This window comes from Notolepis coatsorum (assembly GCF_963971535.1).
Source record: "Notolepis coatsorum genome assembly, chromosome: 13".
NCBI lineage: Eukaryota > Metazoa > Chordata > Actinopteri > Aulopiformes > Paralepididae > Notolepis > Notolepis coatsorum.
Genome location: NC_140177.1, coordinates 36,645,212 through 36,667,562, shown reverse-complemented (window position 1 = coordinate 36,667,562; position 22,351 = coordinate 36,645,212). Strand labels below are relative to the sequence as shown.

Sequence of the window (22,351 nt, the reverse complement as noted above, 5' to 3'; positions counted from 1 at the left end):
ACATATTAATACTACAACTCTGTACATACATCTGATTAGCACTATTACTCAGTAGTACTCATTTATATATTTTATACCCAGTTTAATCAAATGTACATTCTATATTACTGTTGCACTTTACGGTTCATTTGCACTATGGTTGGATGCCTTATTTTCATTGTACTGTACGTTGCTGTATAATGACGATAAATCGGATCTAATCTAATGTAATAATCTAATGTAATAATCTAATGTAATTTAATGTAATGTAATCATCTAATTTCTGAACTTGGTTTTGGTCAGTGGCCAAGTCATGACTGTAGAATAGATAGATAATGATGACCTCAGATTGTAAAAGCAAGTAGGCCTAACATACATTTAACTTTATTCAGATTGTAAAAGCAAGTAGACCTAACATACATTTAACTTTCTTCAGATTGTAAAAGCAAGTAGGCCTAACATACATTTAACTTTATTCAGATTGTAAAAGCAAGTAGGCCTAACATAGATTTAACTTTCTTCAGATTGTAAAAGCAAGTAGGCCTAACATACATTTAACTTTCTTCAGATTGTAAAAGCAAGTAGCCTAACATACATTTAACTTTCTTCAGATTGTAAAAGCAAGTAGGCCTAACATACATTTAACTTTATTCAGATTGTAAAAGCAAGTAGGCCTAACATACATTTCACTTCATATTTAGTTTGTAAAAGCAAGGTGATGCCAAACAATTATATCAATGTTACCGAATTAGAATAAAAAATTGATTCATTGACGTAGTTACTGGGAAATTGTACCTATATTTTGTAACCGGATGAATCTCTTGAATGCAGTTCGCTACTACTGACTGTAGGCTAACTTGCAGAACTCTTTAAAGTCTACCGGGCAGCGGGTCGGTCCATTCAGATGTGTATTTACTGACTTGAAGTCATTGATATGCATCGGGGACATAATGGTGTGAATTTAATTAGCAAATCCGCGGTTTTGTTATTCAATATGAGCCATTGGGTCATTAGCTGCGTGTGAAGCGTAAAAACCCCACATCTTTCTATTTGATATGATCCTGGCTGTATCAAATAGAAAGATGTATATATAAAGAACCATCCGTTTATAGCCTAGTTTGAGGAATTCTAAATATTCTAATGAAATATTAAACAGTAACTTTGTTATTATTCAAATTGTACTTTAAACCTGAAATTACATTGGAATGTATTTATTATGCCTTATATATATATATTTGTTTTCCCCCTTTGGCGCAAATAAACCAAATCGTTTATTTTACACTGAGAGAGAGAGAGAGAGAGAGAGAGAGAGAGAGAGAGAGAGAGAGAGAGAGAGAGAGAGAGAGAGAGAGAGAGAGAGAGGGGGGGGGGAGAGGGAGAGAGAGAGAGAGGGGGAAAGAGAGAGGGAGAAGGGGATGGGGTGGTAATGCCAATCGTTTAAATCAAATCAAACCAACCCAAACTTATTAGGTATAACAAGGAGCTGCTTCCATGCGAGCGGGGAGCGTTTTGTTATTGTGTGGTTTAGTGACGTAGGCACATCCCCCCTCCAATCTCCCAGCCCCGCCTCCCCCCGCCCTTCAGCCCCTCCCCTTCCCTCCCCTCTTTGCGTTTCGCCGTGTGTGTGTGTGTGCGTGTGTGTGCGCTTCGTTTGTGCAGTTTGTTTCGATCGTTGTGTGTGCGCGCGTGTGTATGTGTGTGTGCGTGCGTGCGTGTGCGTGTCGCTTCGCTCCTCTCTCTCTTCAGTGTTGATCTCCTCGCCATGGCCGACGGACGCAGAGAGCCACCGCCGCACCACCTCTCCTCTCCCCCGGCCAGCAAGCGGCCCTGCCTGCGCCCGGCTCCTCGAGGGCCCGGCCCGGGGTCCGGCGGACACCAGAACTCCCGGCACCAGCGCTCGCCGGAGTCGCTCCTGGACTGCGCCGCGAAAGCGGTGGCGGAGAAATGGGCCTTCGAGCGGGTGGAGGAGCGCTTCGAGAGGATACCGGAGCCCGTGCAGCGGCGCATCGTGTACTGGTCGTTCCCCCGCAACGAGAGGGAGATCTGCATGTACTCCTCGTTCCAGTGCCGCGTCGCCGGGGAGGAGAGCGGCTCTTCGGGGACGGCGACGGGGTCCGGGGCGGCTGGGGCCGCTGGTGGGGCAACCGGAGGATCTAACGCCGCTACGGCGGCTACCGCGGGGACAGCGCCGGCGGGGACGGGAGACGGACTGCCTTTCCGCCGCGGGATCAGGCTGCTGGAGACCGGCTGCGTGGAGAACGTGTTACAAGTCGGTAAGTTGCCGACGAATATGGAGAGAAAACACGTCGCTTTGCTCTCGCTTCGCTTCTTCTGATCGAACCCGCCGATCCTCCGGAACAGGATGATTGAAGTTTTCGCTCGGCGTGAAAAGTGTGTAAGCGCTGGTTTTTTGGGGGATCAAATGGGAATATATGCCTACATACAAATGTTCTGATTTGGAACAAAATAATGGATCGACGCCTTGTGGTTTTGATTAAGTCGTTTTTGTAGCACAACTCCCTGAAAAGGGAAGCGAGTGTAAGAGCTATACCCCTTGGTCCCAGCTGCTGTTTAAACATTAAAGGCCAGGGAGCTGGATTTGAACCTTAGCTATTCATTACACTTGGAGCTCTTCCGAGATGTTGCGCCTTTACGCACGGAATGTTGAGGTTTTCTTCCACTGAGTTGAAAAGGCTCTTTGCATACAGGACTCTGGGTTTGTCCATACAGGACTCTGGGTTAGTCCATTTAGGACTATTCCATAATTCCGTGGACTCTTGAGTTAGTCCATTTAGGACTCACCCGAGTTAGTCCATAGGACTCTGGGTTAGTCCATTTAGGACTCACCTGAGTTAGTCCATTTAGGACTCCCTCCAGTTAGTCCATATAGGACTCTGTGGGTTAGTCCATATAGTACTCTGCGGGTTAGTCCATATAGGACTCTGGGTTAGTGCATACAGGCTGAAGTCTCTATATAGGCTGAAGTCTCTATATAGGCTGGGGTCTCTCTATACAGGCTGGGGTCTCTCTATACAGGCTGAAGTCTCTATACAGGCTGGGGTCTCTCTATACAGGCTGGGGTCTCTATACAGGCTGAAGTCTATACAGGCTGGGGTCTCTCTATACAGACTGAGGTCTCTCTATAGAGGCTGAAGTCTCTATACAGGCTGGGGTCTCTCTATACAGGCTGAAGTCTCTATACAGGCTGGGGTCTCTCTATAGAGGCTGAGGTCTCTCTCAGTGCGCGGAAGAGGGGGAGGGAGGGTGACAGACGCGGATACATTATAGACACAACACTAGTATAGCGTCAGTTTTCTGCGAATTCCTCGTCGCAGAAGTGGTTTTTATGAACTCATTATCGATAGAGCGGCTTAGAGGCGAGGAACAAAGGCGGGTTATTGGGTCTCTTATTGTGATTAAGCCAACGGTTTAATAATCCCCCTTGATCCCAAAACCCCGTAGCTTGTTGTGTTTATTTGCTGCACTACTCGGACAGACAGGACAAAGAGAACCCGGAGCACCGGGCTGGAGCCGATCTGTCTGTCGGTGAACACACGTTGAAGCTATGGCGTTAAATACGCGTTCCCCCCCTTTTAAAAAGTACAGCTTCACCCGTTTCCTTTTATTATTATTATTTGATAGTTATTTCTCTGTCGGTGAGAGTATAGCTCCCCGTGTCGCCTTGTTGCAACACAATACCATCCAGTTCATGATCGATACGCGGCTCGTTTCTGCTCCAATGTGGCTGTTTTCAAACAAAGGGCCCGAAACTCCTCCGTCTCTCTTCCGAGGCTGGAACTGCGAGCGGGTCGTGTCTGTTGTTCCACCAAACTCAAAGTTGCGTCGTGTTTATTATAGAGCGAAGCCATTAGTTACTACTAGTAGTATCCAACGTGGAATCCTTTCTGGTGCCTTGTAATGTTTTGTTTTCCATGTGTTTTGTGAGCCACCGTGCCGTGGAGCTTGTTATATTATATGGTTGCTTCGTGAGAGATACGAAGACAATGTGGCCATTTAAAGTGTTACATCCTGTGGTTTGTTCAGACAGGGTGTGTGTGTGTTTGTCCTCGGTTTTACCTGCGTTTAACAGTTAACGGGTCATATTTCTTAGGTGTTCAGACACCTCAAGTCAACACGGGACCCTCTCCCCCCTTCCCCCCGAACACACAGTCTCCACTAGCCTAACTGTCCAGGTGGCCCCTCTGGTCCGTATCTTTCAGGAGGTGATATTGATACCTATATCGATATTGCCTCTAATGTGTTTATTGATTGCGATCGTTTTACAATCTGTGGTCGTTGAAGAGAACTTTTAAGTGGTCGGTCTGTCTCTCTCTGCGAGCCTGCTCTGAGAAGTTATGCAAGCGTGCGCCTGTGCGTGCGTGCTCATTGCTTATGGATGAGCATTTGTAGTCTTTGATACGTATTGAGACATTATGACGTTGAATCCTGTTTATGACCAACCAATGCTCAGTCTACATCATCCCTCCTTATGTGTCTCTCTCTTTCTCCCCCCCCTCTCTCTCTCTCTCTCTCTCTCTCTCCATGTCACCCTTCATTGAAACACTTTATACATGATCATTATAATAGTCAAGTGTGGAGGCAGCAGCATGTCTGTAAATTACAATCCCATAATGCAGACTTGATGGGAACATTGATTAAAAAAGAATCTTCCTACAAAACAAAGGAAAGCTGGTTTTATTTCTGTATAAAAAGCCTTACCTCTTGTGATATACGTCATTCACATTTGTGTAATACAACTAGAATTGACAGTATGGCATAACGTGACACGACAACACGTCATTTGAAGTTCATATATTGTGTTCATGTATTTATTCTTACCATATATATATATCTATCCACATCTGTGTATATTTACATTTGGTCATTTTAGCTGACGCTTTTATCCAAAGCGACTTACAAGTTTTGTACGACAAGTCAGCATGAGGGCACAACTCGTATTAGCTGCGTAACAATGTTCATCAAAGTGTTCATAACCCTTGTTGCATATCTAGATACTATATCTGTACATATCCCTTACCTACTCTTCCTAGTTACGCTGCTGGCCAGTGTGACTTACCATAGTGTCTTTATACCTGTATCACTGTACATATTAATACTACAACTCTGTACATACATCTGATTAGCACTATTACTCAGTAGTACTAGTTTATATAATGTTATACCCAGTTTATTCACCTAATACATTGTATATTACTATTGCACTTTACTGTTACATTTGCACTCTGGTTGGATGCCAAACTTCTTTTTGTTGTGCTGTACTTGTGCTGCATGATGACACATTTTTTATCTAATCTAATCTAATTTAATTCCATTTTAATGTGTGCTTTGGGGTTTTGCTACCAGGGGGGGTCTTTTCTAAATGCAGTTCCCAGTCAGTTGAAGAGTAGAGGTCTTTCGCGGAGCATTTACTTTAGAGCATTTGTCCTCCATGTTGGAAGATACAACAGCTGCTTGGTGTTTTATTGGTTATCGTAAAAGGCAGTAACAGGTCTTAAACAATTGACCATGTGACGCCAAAATCCTCCATTTGAAATAGGGATGCACCGATACTGGCATCGGATATCGGTCGGACACCAGGATAAAATAGAATATTGGTATCAGAAAAACGTCCCTGATACTAAAATAAATCTGATACCAAGAAACACATCCCTATTAGCTGTCAAATTAATGACCGACGATGACCTTCCTTGGGTCCTCCATAAGAAAATGACACAACGGAATACAAATACAGAATGTAATTAGTAATGCAATTCAAATAGAAAGAAGATGAATGGTTGTATTGATTCATATTCAACATTGAAGATACAACGAATGGTTGTATTGAATGATTCATATTCAACATTGAAGATACAATGAATGGTTGTATATCTCAATCATTCTTGTCCAATGACCCCAGAATGACGGTCCAGGTCTAACTGCATATTGTCCACTGTTCTGTCAGTATTAATGTGCCATATTTTTCCTGGTAGCTAACAGACATGTTATACTATAGTATCATTCAAATGATGCAGTACATATGATCTATACTGCATTATTCCTACAGCACAGTAGATATTATATAGTATACTCCTGTGTGTGTATACTGCATTATTCCTATAGTACAGTAGATAATAGATATTATATAGTTTCAAGTTCAAGTTTCTTTAATAGTTGTCATACAGAAGTACAGAATACTTTTGTACAAAATGCTTCTTACTGTTGCGCTCCAGAGACTGTGCATGACAAGATAGTATACTGTACTGGATTATTACAGCACTGTGACTGATGTAGTAGATATTATACTGTATACTGCATTATTCCTATAGTACAGTAGATATGACTGATGTAGTAGATATTATATATTATACTGTATAGTGCATTATTCCTGTAGTACAGTAGATATGACTGATGGGGGAATGTTGTCAGACTTGACTAACATGGACTCATCAACCAGGCAGCATGTGTTCATAACCATCAGCTCCTTCCCCCCAGTCATAATTAGAATAATCAAAGCTAAGTGTGTGTGTGTGTGTAATCCACTCCCATCCCCCCATATACACACACACACACACACACATGACCAGAAGCCCCCTTGCCAGAAACATATGAAGTCCTGGGAGGGGAGGAGGCAAGAAGGGAGGGGAGGATAGGGGGTTTCTGGAGCTTTGAGTCGGGCTTGAGGATTATACTGGATCATGCTTTGTTACCCAGCTGTAGAAAGAACCCTGGTTCACAGGGAGAGAGGAGACCTGGTCTGAGTGAATGTGTCTGTATGTGTGTGACTGTGTGTTACAAGTATGTCTTCTGTGTGTGTTTCCATGTGTGTCTGTCCTCTATCCACACTGTCCTCTGTGTGTGTGTGTGTCCATGTGTGTCTGTCCTCTATCTACACTGTCCTCTGTGTGTGTCTGTCTTCTATCTACACTGTCCTCTGTGTGTGTGTGTGTCCATGTGTGTCTGTCCTCTATCCACACTGTCCTCTGTGTGTGTCTGTCCTCTATCCACACTGTCCTTTGTGTGTGTCTGTCCTCTATCCACACTGTCCTCTGTGTGTGTCTGTCCTCTATCCACACTGTCCTCTGTGTGTGTCTGTCTTCTATCCACATTGTCCTCTGTGTGTGTGTCCATGTGTGTCTGTCCTCTATCCACACTGTCCTCTGTGTGTGTCTGTCTTCTATCCACACTGTCTTCTGTGTGTGCGTCCATGTGTGTCTGTCTTCTATCCACACTGTCCTCTGTGTGTGCGTCCATGTGTGTCTGTCTTCTATCCACACTGTCCTCTGTGTGTGCGTCCATGTGTGTCTGTCTTCTATCCACACTGTCCTCTGTGTGTGCGTCCATGTGTGTCTGTCTTCTATCCACACTGTCCTCTGTGTGTGCGTCCATGTGTGTCTGTCTTCTATCCACACTGTCCTCTGTGTGTGCGTCCATGTGTGTCTGTCTTCTATCCACACTGTCCTCTGTGTGTGTCTGTCTTCTATCCACACTGTCCTCTGTGTGTGTGTGTCCATGTGTGTCTGTCCTCTATCCACACTGTCCTCTGTGTGTGTCTGTCTTCTATCCACACTGTCCTCTGTGTGTGCGTCCATGTGTGTCTGTCTTCTATCCACACTGTCCTCTGTGTGTGCGTCCATGTGTGTCTGTCCTCTATCCACACTGTCCTCTGTGTGTATGTATGCATTATGTATGTTGTATATACGGGTCTGCGTATCTGAGTGTGTGTTACAAGTATATCTCTCTATAAACTGTACCTGTGTATATTTTCACTTGTATCCTCTGTGTGTGTGAGTGAGTTAGAAGATGCCTTTCTATCTACTGGGTGTGTGTGTGTGTTCTCTCTCAAAGTGTTACATTGAGCCGTAATGGCTCCCCTACGTCTTTGAAGCTTCAGTGACTCCAGCAAAGAAGAGACGCTACAGGATTACTGCTGTATGGGACAGCCAGCCAGTCGCCTGAACACATACACACACACACACACACACACACACACACCGTGCTTCTCTCTAGGATGACGGTGCTGTTTTTCCTCTCATCCCACCCGACGCAGTGGGGTTCTCAACTTGCGGTGTGCTGAACCTCAGGGGTCCTTGTACGTGCCCCAGGGGGGTCCCCTACAACCCAAATACCTAATTTCACTCCGTTTCAATTGAAGGAAGCACAACGGAAGCATGTTTTTAACCTTTTCACTGCCACACGACAGAAGGTTAACCCATTACTATCACACAACCGACGGTCAGCTGTTGTGTGGCAGTGAAAGGGTTAACCTTCTGTGTATTGTCGCAGTGAAAGGGTTAACCATTTGGTAGTGCTGCAGTGAAAGGGTTAAAACCTGATTTTATTTTTGATCACAGGTTACTAACTCCCTGCCAAACGTGTAGAGAAATTACACAACTCTTATCGGCAAAAAAAAAGAAGTGAAGCCGCCTCGAGTGAGTGTTTTCTGAACTGGTTGCCCTGATGCAATCGTTTCCTCTCAGGTGCAGGATTAATTTGTGGGCGTTACTTTACTGTCCTTGGCGTGAAGACGTTTTAAAAACACACACGGGACCCGGGAGCTGCCAGTCTGGAGAGTCCTTGTTGGACTACAGCGGGTGTCTTCGAAGATCAGCTATTCCATCCCCTTGGGGGAAATTCGGGGCGTCAAAGCAGCATGGGGGAGGGGAGGTACAGGTATGTGCAGGGTAATAGTAGAAAGACAGAAATATTTCTGTCTATCAAATTTGATCTGAATATAGAAATATGAGGAAAAATAAACAGTGTAAACAATATATTATTAACTCTGAATATGAACATACGAGAAACAAAGGTGCATATGAGGGTCTGTATGCCCTATCAGTTATAGTACACGTTACAATAAGTATAGGCAATAAAGAATTAGAATGTGAACATAATATCCTATGAGTAAGATCATGGCTGTCTGGCACCATGTGTTTCTGAAGTTCCTCTGCAGTGGTTGAGTGCTTGATAGCGCCCCCCCCCCTGGTGTAACGGAGCCTTTTGGTTACTCACCAGGTTTCCGATCAAGGCGAGGATGAGCTCATCCTGACTCCCTCCCTCATCCTCTCCTCTCCCCGTCCTCTCTTGATGATGTCACACTAGACTCCCAGAACACCCTGGTGTCACAGCCTGGCCCCTTGCGCCCCTCCCCTCTCTGTTCATACGTAAATGGTGCATTTATATAGCGCCTTTATCCAAAGCGCTTTACAATATTTGTTTTTCACATTTTTACCCATTCATTCACACACCGACGGCGGAGGCAACCATGCAAGGTGCCTACCTGCTCATCGGGAGCAATTAGGGGTTAAGTGTCTTGCTCAAGGACACTTCGACACGCTGCCCGGGAGGAGTGGGAATTGAACCGGGGACCTTCCGATTACCAGACGAGCGCTCTACCTCCTGATCCACTGTCGCCCCATACGTTTAGCCCCCTTGTTAGAATGGAACTATAGGCCCGGTTAGTAGGTGGTTAGTATATGGTGAGTTAGTAGATTGTTAGTATATGGTGAGTTAGTAGATTGTTAGTATATGGTGAGTTTGTAGATGGTGAGTTTGTAGATGGTTAGTAGATGGTGAGTTTGTAGATGGTTAGTAGATGGTTAATTAATCTGACCGTGACTTAGTTGTTGTTCCCTTTTTAAAAGTGTAAAAGGACAGATTATTCCTCATAGTGGAGTCAAACACAGACCCAGGATCTGTTCATGTTTCTTTCTTTCTTTTTTTCTTTCTTTCTTTCTTTCTTTCTTTCTTTCTTTCTTTCTTTCTTTCTTTCTTTCTTTCTTTCTTTCTTTCTTTCTTTCTTTCTTTCTTTCTTTCTTTCTTTCTTTCTTTCTTTCTTTCTTTCTTTTTTTTCTTTCTCTCTCTTTCTGTCTCTCTTTCATTCTATCTCTTTCTGTCTCTCTGTAACTGAAGGATGACATAGTAGGTGTGATGTCATGCTCTTGTATCAGAGTTGACAGTCAGACCAGATTATCTTCTGACTCCACACAGCTCCCCTAGACCAGACACACACACATACACCCGCATGTTTAAAAGCATATGGACACACACACACAGATTCATCTTCCATCTCCACATAGTAGACTATATTTAATCAACGTAATTAATTCCAGTTCCCCCCCCCTCTCCTCTCTCTCTCTCATCAAAGGGAACAGATGAATGTGCGTGTGTGCTCATGCGCTAGTGTGTGTGTTTGAGTTTGGAGTTGTGTGTGTGTGTGCATTATGTTGAAACTTTGTTTGCATGTGCATGTGTGCGCATGTGTAATGAATTTGGTTTTGCCGCTTGAGTGGTGTGTGTTTTGGAGTGTCAGGGAGAGAGAGGGGAGAGAGAGAGAGAGAGATGGAGAGAGGTGATAATTATATAAGGAGCTATAATGTGAGGGTGTTGTTTAAAAGTGTCAGTGGACACAGCAAGGTAGCCATGTTTATCCTGTGGTTCTGCCTGAAATCACACATTCTCACTTTAATGAAACCTCTCCTTTACATTTTAACAACCGTCTGAACCTCCTGGGTATGAGAACCAGATTGGTTTGGTTTCTTTCAAATGAACATAAATGGCACGTAACAAAATTTGAAAATACACAGGATAATGTGCCCTGACATTGATACTGTGTATGTAGGCTAGGTTTTGATGTGTGTGTGTGTGTGTATATATATATACATATATATATATATATATATATATATATATATATATAGCTCCATTATAACATCCAGCCAGGAAACCGTCATCATGTCCTTCTGGTTACTGACACTAAATTCTCACAACTAAACCAACCTGCACATCCAGCCTGTTCTGTTGTTCTGCTGTTTTCAACAGTCCCTACTTCCTACACTCACTTCCTGCACACATGCTGAACACACACTCTCTCTCTCCCTCTCTCTCTCTCTCTCTCTCTCTCTCTCTCTCTCTCTCTCTCTCTCTCTCTCTCTCTCTCTCTCTCTCCTCTGTTTCTCTCTCTCTCTCCTCTGTTTCTCTCACTGTTTCTCTTTGTTTCTCTCTCACACTGTTTCTCTCTCTCCTGAGTACTACTGCTGCTGCTTTCATCTATTTCCTCACTGCTGACTGGAGTGTGTGTGTGTGTGTGTGTGTGTGTGTGTGTGTGCGCGTGCAAATACTGTACTATGATGAAAGATAACTGCTCATTGTCTCTGTTTTACTGTTGATAAGAGTTCACACAAGCTCATCGTATGTAGTGTTAGCAGTGTTCTGCCCTGGACAATCCTACAGTATTGTTAACCTGTTGATAGCAGTGTTCTACCCTGGACAATCCTATAGTATTATTAGCCTGTTATACAGGCTACCTATCCTACAGTCAGGCTGCCTATCCTACAGTCAGGCTACCTATCTTACAGTCAGGCTACCTATCCTACAGTCAGGCTGCCTATCCTACAGTCAGGCTACCTATCCTACAGTCAGGCTGCCTATCCTACGGTCAGGCTACCTATCCTACAGTCAGGCTACTTATCCTACAGTCAGGCTACCTATCCTACAGTCAGGTAGCCTATCCTACAGTCAGGCTACCTATCTTACAGTCAGGCTACCTATCCTACAGTCAGGCTACCTATCCTACAGTCAGGCTACCTATCTTACAGTCAGGCTACCTATCCTACAGTCAGGCTGCCTATCCTACAGTCAGGCTACCTATCCTACAGTCAGGCTACTTATCCTACAGTCAGGCTACCTATCCTACAGTCAGGTAGCCTATCCTACAGTCAGGCTACCTATCTTACAGTCAGGCTACCTATCCTACAGTCAGGCTACCTATCCTACAGTCAGGCTACCTATCCTACAGTCAGGCTACCTATCCTACAGTCAGGTAGCCTATCCCAGGGGTTCCCAAACTTTTCAGGCCAGGGCCCAGAAAATAAGGCGTCAGAGAGCCGCGGCCCAATGCACATCGTCAGGCTTTTTTTTTTTTTTTTTTTTGCCAGGCGACCGATTTTTTAAGCCAAATATCATTTCAATCCTATTAAGTTAGTTCAAGTTAGTTATTCATTTATATGTGCTATTTATGAGAGGGCTAACTTGTTGCAAAATAATAATGATAATAATAATAGCCTCATTAAAATACTATTGTTGCTTCGGTTGTTTTCAGCGTTTTATGTGCATAATCTGTTATTTAGTTTGAAATGTTCGTTGAAATAAGTAGATTTTACGTTTTTGTTTATTTATTAAGTTAATATAAAACCATATAGTCACATTTTAGAATACAATAGAATAGAATTTTTGAATACAACTAGAAACACTGTCCTGGCCTGCTTCTAAGTTCAGTGGCCTGACAAAAAAAATAATAATAAAAAAAAATATATATATATATATATATATATATTTTTTTTTTTATCATCTCGCGGCCCACCCGTGGCTGCTCGCGGCCCACCTTTGGGTCGCGACCCCGACTTTGGGAACCACTGGCCTATCCTACAGTCAGGCTACCTATCTTACAGTCAGGCTACCTATCCTACAGTCAGGCTCCCTATCTTACAGTCAGGCTACCTATCCTACAGTCAGGCTACCTATCCTACAGTCAGGCTACCTATCATAGGGTCGACAAACTGTCCTGTTTAATAAGTTATCTCATCTCATGATCAATCTCATTTTACATCTCATCTTTACACATTTGATCAAGGCTAGAATGATAGTTGGATGGATAAATTAATTATGCTAGTTTTATGTCTGCACACTTTATGCATTGTTTTTATTTAGTAAATTGTACCCTCATTTTATGCCTGTCTATTTTATGTCCATTTATGTCTACTTTACTGCTGTGAAGCACTTTGGGCTGCAATTCTTGTGCAATATATGTGCTATAAGTAAAGTGTATTATTATTATTATTATTATTATTATTATTATTATTATTATTATTATTATTATTATTATTATTATTATTATTATTTCATGGCTCAAAATGTCATACTACAACAGGCAACCTTTCTCATATTAAGTGTCATTTAAATATATAATTTATTTTTTTACTTTATTGCCATTAAACAGCAATTGAGCAGACTGAGACTGGGCCTCACTTGACATACATTCACACATGAATTAAATATCACTGTACCAGACTAGGTACACATACATACTATACCCATATATACATATACATTTGCACTCTATATATTTATTTTATATATAAATCAAACTACCGTGAATAATGGTCATTTGGCATGTGGATGAGAGAGCACTTCAGCATTTCCAAAATAATTCCTCTCTTGCACACTTACCGCTAGTGTGCCATTGGTTAAGCTACCGCATGCCTAAGAGGGATGCTCGATATTGGCTTTTTTACCGATACCGATATTGTCCAACTCTTAATTTCCGATACCGATATCAACCGATACCGATATATGCAGGGTTCCCCCCCCCCAAAAAAACGAATAATTTCAGGTAATTAACATTACATATCTCTTGTTGTGGAATTAAAACAACATTATGCATACTTTTGACAATACATAAAATCAGAATTTGTTCTTACTTGCTTGTCTGGGTAAATTAAAGGTTATAGAAATGTAAAAAAATTAAATCTTTTTTTCTTTTTGAAAACCGATACCGATATTTTCCGATATCACATTTTAATGCCAATATCGGCCTATAATATCGGTAGGCCGATAATATCGGACATCCCTAGTCGCGGCCACTGGCCTACAACAGTCAACCTCCCTAGCCACTATAGGAGGAAGGAAACCTTCCCCGAGGCTCCAGACATTTAACCCTTTCTTTGGAATTTTTTTCTATCTTTAGAATTCTGCCGCCAGGCGCTTCTGACGGCCAGTACTCGCTGTGACCACGTCGTTAGAAGTCCTCACTCCTCAGGATTCTAATCTCACGTATGTGAGGTCGTGGGGCTCTCCCGGGTGTTTGTTAGTGACGTCGCTGAGAGGAGTCTTTGGCCTCCTGAGTGTTTGAGAGACAGACGGAGAGATTTACAGACAGACAGACAGATTCAGAGACAGACAGAGAGATTCACAGACAGACAGACAGACAGACAGATTCAGAGACAGACAGATCAGAGACAGACAGATTCACAGACAGACAGACAGACAGATCACAGACAGACAGACAGATTCAGAGACAGACAGACGGAGAGATCCAGAGACAGACAGACAGACAGACAGACAGACAGATTCAGAGACAGACAGACAGATTCAGAGACAGACAGACAGATTCAGAGACAGACAGACAGACAGATTCAGAGACAGACAGACAGACTCAGAGACAGACAGACAGATTCAGAGACAGACAGACAGACAGACAGACTCGGAGACAGACAGACAGACTCAGAGACAGACAGACAGATTCAGAGACGGACAGATTCAGAGACAGACAGACAGACGGACTCAGAGACAGACAGACAGATTCAGAGACAGACAGATTCAGAGACAGACAGACAGACGGCAGATCAAGGTTTTGCAGCCAATCAGCTTTGACATTTTACACAGAGCAGAACATCACTTGTGGCCTGTGTGTCACAGACAGCAAATGCCAACATCACCAGACGCACTGAGAATACTGTATACACACACACACACACACACAGTCACACACACACACACACACACACACACACACACACACACACACACACACACACACACACACACACACACACACACACACACACACACACATTCAACTAAGGTCTAAAGCTGTTTTGATTCCAACGGACAATAGATCAGACAATGATTGCCTAAACCTGGGTTCTCAAACAGCAATCATTCATTCTTAAGATGATCTCCGTTGATGCCCACTGCTGCTGTGGTTGTTGTGGTTCTTCCATTGACTTCAATACTGACTACGTCTGTGTGCTGCTATGTCTGTGTGTTTATGTGAGCTACGTAGAATATTATATATATATATATATATATATATATATATATATATATATACAGCATTATTGTACATGCTATCATACAGAGTCATATGGGTTATCCCTAAAACAAAGCAGGCAGCGAGGCTCGCTGTGTCTGCCCTGCTGTTGTGAAACACACAGCCATGTCACGCTGAGTGGCCGTATCCTATGTGCTTTTCCACCCGACACTCAGGAGAGATCCCTGACAATAGCCCTGCCATTACAATCAACAAGGGCCCCGAGCGGGGGCCCATAGAGGACTATTGTTGTGGAGGAGACATACATTATGTATGTCCCCCCAGAAGGACATTATGTATGTACCCCCAGAAGGACATTATGTATGTGTCCCCCCCAGAAGGACATTATGTATGTCCCCCCAGAAGGACATTATGTATGTCCCCCCAGAAGGATATTATGTATGTACCCCCAGAAGGATATTATGTATGTACCCCCAGAAGGACATTATGTATGTCCCCCCAGAAGGACATTATGTATGTACCCCAGAAGGACATTATGTATGTCCCCCCAGAAGGACATTATGTATGTACCCCCAGAAGGACATTATGTATGTACCCCCAGAAGGACATTATGTATGTCCCCCCAGAAGGACATTATGTATGTCCCCCCAGAAGGACATTATGTATGTCCCCCCAGAAGGACATTATGTATGTCCCCCCAGAAGGACATTATGTATGTCCCCCCAGAAGGACATTATGTATGTACCCCCAGAAGGACATTATGTATGTCCCCCCAGAAGGACATTATGTATGTCCCCCCAGAAGGACATTATGTATGTCCCCCCAGAAGGACATTATGTATGTACCCCAGAAGGACATTATGTATGTCCCCCCAGAAGGACATTATGTATGTCCCCCCAGAAGGACATTATGTATGTCCCCCCAGAAGGACATTTCCATGCATTTGGTCGGGGCGCTGATAGAGTCAAGCTGTGTGAATTTGCATTGGTCTCTCACTGGTCTGTCGTTGGTCTCTCACTGGTCTGTCGTTGGTCTCTCACTGGTCTCTCGTTGGTCTCTCACTGGTCTCGTTGATCTCTCGTTCGTCTCTCACTGGTCTCGTTGGTCTCTCACTGGTCTCGTTGGTCTCTCATTGGTCTCGTTGGTCTCTCGTTGGTCTCACTGGTCTCTCGTTGGTCTCACTGGTCTCTCGTTGGTCTCACTGGTCTCTCGTTGGTCTCACTGGTCTCTCACTGGTCTCGTTGGTCTCACTGGTCTCGTTGGTCTCACTGGTCTCTCACTGGTCTCGTTGGTCTCACTGGTCTCTCGTTGGTCTCACTGCTCTCTCACTGGTCTCGTTGGTCTCACTGGTCTCTCACTGGTCTTTCACTGGTCTCTCGTTGGTCTCTCACTGGTCTCGTTGGTCTCTCGTTGGTCTCACTGGTCTCTCGTTGGTCTCACTGGTCTCTCGTTGGTCTCACTGGTCTCTCGTTGGTCTCACTGGTCTCTCGTTGGTCTCTCACTGGTCTCACTGGTCTCTCACTGGTCTCGTTGGTCTCACTGGTCTCTCACTGGTCTTTCACTGGTCTCTCGTTGGTCTCTCACTGGTCTCTTGTTGGTCTCGTTGGTCTCACTGGTCTCTCGTTGGTCTCACTGGTCTCTCATAGGGGTGGGACGATACATCGATCCAGATCGATACATCGATGTAATTATCAACGATCGAATCGGATCGATGCGATGTAATAAGATCGATTCATATCGATACTCTTATTTTGAAAATCCTGTGGCGAGTCTCATAACTGATTGTGTTAAATGGGCATATGATATCATCTCATATCGATCGCAGGCACCTGAATCTAATCGTATCGTATTGTATCGTGAGAGACTTTGTGATATCGGCAAATATCGTATCGTTGTCCAAAGAATCGATATCGTATCGTATCATGATGAAACTGGTGATGACGATACATCGATCCAGATCGATATATCGATCTATTATCAATGATCAAATAGGATCGATGCAACGTAAAAAGATCGATTCATATTGCGATACTCTTATTTTGAAAATCCCCTCGTGAGCATATCCGCCCGGCTGCAAAAACAACAACAGTAGCTCAGCGCAGCTCAGCGTGTGTAGACGTTAGACAGCATTGCTTCAGAGTCCGCCTATTTTGCCCGAAATAAGTGCCTGTTGTTTTTTTTCCCCACAAGGGGTCAAATGCATCTAACATGCTTTCCATCCTCGCCATTCCTTTATGCCCACGTCGCGTTAAATACCGAAATTAACGTTGCGTTAGCGTGAGCTAACTAAGCTAAGCTGATAGAGCCATAGAGAGACTGCATTCTCGAGATAGCCCCACTAACAGGATCTGGCCGGTACTTCACCTTCTGACTCCCAATATGCCTTTTCCAGCCAAAATACAGCGCTGTGATAGGATATTAATATCGAGGAAAAAAAAGAAGAAGAAAAAACAAAAACAGTGAACAGGAGGTCTATTTGTATTAAAAACAAGATTGTTTTTCATTTAAATGTCTGGAAGAGATCAAAAATAAAAATGTCAAATGATATTTCCATTGCCTTTTTTGTTGTTGATTTAAATGTTATTGATTGTGTTAAATGGGCATATAATATCGTCTCATATCGATCGCAGGCACCTGAATCGAATCGTATCGTATCGTGGCAGACTTTGTGATATCGGAAAATATCGTATCGTTGTCCAAAGAATCGATATCGTATCGTATTGTGATGAAACTGGTGATTCCCACCCCTAGTCTCTCACTGGTCTCTCTCGACACGACACAGATATTCCACCGCTGCTCAGATCACAAATGTCAGCTGTTTCCATATTTATGTCTCCCGGACCGGTTTTGTTTCTTGTTCGTGAGTGCAGATTATCTGATGAGCGGTGATTCACTTTAAGTGTAGCCTCCACTCGCTGTTAAGAGATCAGAGGTGTGACTATCCTGCCGTCTCTCTTATTACCGCTCTCTCTTTCTCTCTTTTTCTCTCTCACTTTCTTTCTTTCTTCCTCTCTCTTTCTCCCTCCCTCCATCCCTTCCACCCTCTCTTTCTCTCCTCCTTCCCTCTATCTACCCCTCTCTCTCCCTCTGCCCCTTGTTCTCTCTCCTTCTCTCTTCCTCTCCTTCCCTCTCTCTCTCTCCTTCTCTCTTCCTCTCTTTCCCTCTCTCGCTCTCTTTCGCCCTCTCCCTCTCTCTGTCTATATGTATAAGTGTGCGGTTTTAAGGGAAGCACTTAAGGATAAAACGACCAGCATTATGTCACTTAGAGAACCAGTAGTTATTGTTCCTGTCATGAAGTACGAGAGATGAATTCTGGCTGCTTGGAATAATCTGTGAATCTCCCTCCATTGTGCAAAGTAATGACTCTTAACACTGCTAGGGTTAGGGGTTCCATTCCCTGCATAGCTCAATGGGTAGAGCAATGCACTAACACTGCCAGGGGTAGACAATATTATTGGCCAATATTGACTTATTAGATACCAGCCATGTCATGCTAGCTCACCAGTAAAGATACCAGCCATGCCATGCTAGCTCATCGGTAAAGATACCAGCCATGTCATGCTAGCTCACCAGTAAAGATACCAGCCATGCCATGCTAGCTCATCGGTAAAGATACCAACCATGCCATGCTAGCTCATCGGTAAAGATACCAACCATGTCATGCTAGCTCATCTGTAAAGATACCAACTAGGGATGTCCCGATCACATTATTTTGCTCCCGATCCGATCCCGATCATGTGATTTTGAGTATCTACCAATACCGATCTTTCCCGATCCGATAAAAAAAAATGTAATAAAAAAATATATATATATTTTTTTCTCCCATCCCAATTTCTCACATTACATTCACCCTGAATGTTGACGTTATCCAGGTGAAAAGTTAACTTCATTCAAGCGAGGCATTGCAACCGGAGTAATCTAAAAACTCCGCCTCCAACCTGCTGCTTCATGAGAGCAATGGCGCCATCGTCTGTAAAAGTTCTGCAACTAGTGGATGTCCCTCATCCTTGACTTAAATCATTAAATCATTAAATCATTAAATCATTAAAGCTCATTAAAGCTCATCAGTAAAGATACCAGCCATGTCATGCTAACTCACCAGTAAATATACCAGCCATGTCATGCTAGCTCACTGGCAAAGCAGGTAGATTTTAGAGCTGGGTATCACCACTGATTTCCCTTTACAAGGTCCCGATTTGATCAATTTGTTTGCAGATATTTCAGTTACAATACCAATTTTGCTTGGATATTTAGAGATGCTGTAAATTGTGCAAGGAACCCTCTAACCTGGTTTATTATTAAAAGTATGAATGTTTACATTAAGAATTGACCAAAAAGCAGTTACATTAATGTACCTTTTATTTGATTAAGCCAAATAATTATTGTAAAATAGTTAATTAATAATTATTGTAATTTTAAGACCATTTTATGCCACCGATCTAACCTGAGCACCTGACTCTGTTTTGCCACAACCAAAGGTGACATTCCGGGGCTCTGGATTGCAAGCATGGGGTGGAATAGGCTTAATGTGACTTTGTGACTTTGAGGATAACTTTTTTAGACTACTCAGTCGAGGAAGCGGTGCGGATCGCTGTGAAGACTGTGGCCTTGTCTTGACTACTTACTCAACCCATTCAAGTGATCAGTTAAGCTACAGTCTGCAGCTGATTATTTTAAAAAGCAACATAGGGGGAGAGGAGAGAGACGTGGATAATGAGACACGTTTTACTCCTGTGTCCTCCAGTCTGAAGACCTTAAAACACTGAGGCCCTGTCCACACGAGAGTTTGGATTTAATATGACCGAAGTTTGAAAAAATAAAACTCCGTCCACACGGTGAACACAGGTGGACAACCGTGTATAACTGCGTACTCACGGGCAGAGCTGGAACCCAGCAACCGATACATTTAGTACAATGTAATACAATGCCAAAGCAGTAGGCGGCGATGTTGTTCAGACATGAAGGCCATTTCAACCAATCAGAAAAGACTGAACGCTCACTAAACTTCCTGTTGGGTCGCGATCTGCCATTAATTAACTGAAGAAGAAGAAGTAACGTTACCGATATGAAATGGATGTAAACGTTATTTAACAGATTGCAGAATGGGTACAATACAATACGGCTCAATACAAACAATTGTTAAGGGGATGCAGTCTGGACTGGGTTCCTTATAAGTTATAACAATAACTTGACAACACATGAGTTTAGTTTAGCTGCAGCTACATGTTTACTCTGAGCGTCAACAGACATCAGTCGATCACAACACTCTTCAACACAGACGATACGTTTTGAACAAAAGTTTGTTACAATCATTTTCATATAACGCTACTTGGGACAGCTCTGCTGTAAACACTGGTGTAGTTGGCTCTGCTCTAATCTCTCTACCCCGCGGTCTGCCGTGAACATGGGGAATAATTGCGACAGCTCTGCTGTAAACACTGGGAATAACCTCGGTTGCTATGCCCACACGCAACTGCAAAACCGCACAACTCCACCCTGGCCACCGGTTTCAAAAGACCGCGGTTGCAGTGTAGCAAATCCCCGGTTGTGTGTGGCCGAACAGTGCAACTGCGCACATACAATCACGGTTACATTAAACCCAGCGTTCGTGTGGACGGGGCCTGAGCCTCTCCTCCAGTCTGAAGACCTTAAACACTGAGGGGCGGGATCGACAAAGAATGGATTGCACGGTGCTAATTGCACCCTTACTTAAATGGGGGACCCTGATGTAAACAAGATGAAAGTCTTTCTCTGGTCTGCATCCCCTTAACAATTGTGTGTATTGAGCCGTACGGTATTGTACCCATTCTGCAATCTGTTGATAACATTTTCAATCAATCACCGCCCTGAGCCTCTCCTGGCGGTTTTTCAGCCCTTGGATGAAGATATCCACTCAACGGAGAAGAATGAAGCGGTCATCCAGTGGAAATCCCGGCCCGCTGGCGTTAATGGGCTCCCCTCTCCTCTCTCATTCGGCTTAAACCCAAACTGTTCCCCCACCAGAGCCGTGGAATGCGGCTCTGAAACCGTGTGTGTGTGTGTGTGTGTCCTGCCTCTGACACAAAGAGAGAGGACAAGTCAGCATGACTGGATAGAATTGTGACTTTGTGATTCTTATGTAAACTGTAAACAAACACGCTTGTAAACAGAATGGGGGGGAATATCCAGGTCAGATCATGTAATTATCACGACAGGCCAAACACCAGAGTCCACATGATATAGCATTAACATTTTTAATGAAGACCGATTTTAGAAGCGGTTTTTAGGCCTGGGCGGCATCATTTATTTCACACCGTCATACCTAGATGCCCTAATACCCCGGTGTACTGTATTGAACGGTATGACTTTCATTTTCAGCGGGGGGGGGAACCCGTGTTACCAAGTAGACAAATCGCCGAGATGGCCAGTTAGCCCGCAGCATCCGAGTGCTACTATCATTAGCTCTCAGAATGGTAGCCACTAGCCAGAAGCCCGTAACATCCTAGTTAGAGCTGCCGCGATTACCGCATTACCGCGGTATCGCTGTTACATCACGCCCACCGCAAGAGTAGGCTGAATACCGCGTCACCGCTGTTTTTTTTTTTATAATAATAAAGCACCCTTCTCTCGTTGGGCTTGCGGCTCTGCAGATATACCCTACTCTATCGAGGTTCCAAGCGACCCTATTGGGTACCAGAAAAGTCATGTGAAACATTGCAGACCACTGATTGGTCAGAAGAGAGACGCGTCACACGATGGATCGTCTTGCAGTGCTTTTACTTCCTGAATCTCAGCCATTGATCAGAGCTCAGTCACAACACGGCTAATATACGTTAGCTCCCACCGGAGACTGGAGTGGATTACCGACGTACCGTCGCTCCTCAGGGAACGAGGCATAATGATTTTACTGCAACGAAATGTTATAATAAAAGCCCTTCGTTCTATACACTTGTCTGATTGAAAACTTTATTAACAGACCGCAGAATGGGTACAACTCTGCACGCTCTGAGCAAAGAAAGGAACTGAGATATGAATTGAGTAACGCTTGCCTTGCTATGGTCCGGTAAATACGAACGTGTAACTATATAACGTAATGCCACAAAACGAATGCCTTTATAATCATAAGTAGTAACGTTATAATAATAATAAGAAGAAGAAAGGGTCGCGACACAGAGGGGATACTTCGAATCCGTGTTTCACTTTTAACGAATGCGTGCTTGCCGAATCCCAAACAATATTCATGCTGCAAAGTCATCCTCTAAACTATAGACATTTAGACTAGAGGCAGGCTATATGCTATAAAGAGTAGACTACAAAAAAAAATGCATTCAAACTTTTTTTTTTGTGTGTGGTAATAACCGCAGCGGTAGGAAATATTTCGCAAATGTGTGCGGTAAGGAAAACATCAATACCGCGGCAGCTCTAATCCTAGTAATACTAACGTTAACTCTCAGAATGGTAGCCAGGAGCCCCGCAGCACCCTAGTTAGTATTGTGTATTCAAAAACGCACCGGACTGCGACGTAACGTTTTACCGTTCATTTGCTTGCTCCACCAGTCCACAACA

General features: G+C 43.6%; 1 protein-coding gene across 1 annotated transcript in view; it reads left to right on the top strand.

The window, feature by feature from the left end:
* The first annotated feature begins 1,738 nt into the window (after positions 1-1,738).
* Positions 1,739-22,351, top strand: part of zswim5 (zinc finger, SWIM-type containing 5) — a 95,764-nt gene continuing 75,151 nt past the window's right edge. Inside the window, exon 1 of the mRNA XM_084327924.1 lies at positions 1,739-2,252. Coding sequence (XP_084184050.1) covers positions 1,742-2,252 — 511 coding nt within the window. The 5' untranslated portion in view covers positions 1,739-1,741. The remainder of the gene's footprint in view (positions 2,253-22,351) is intronic.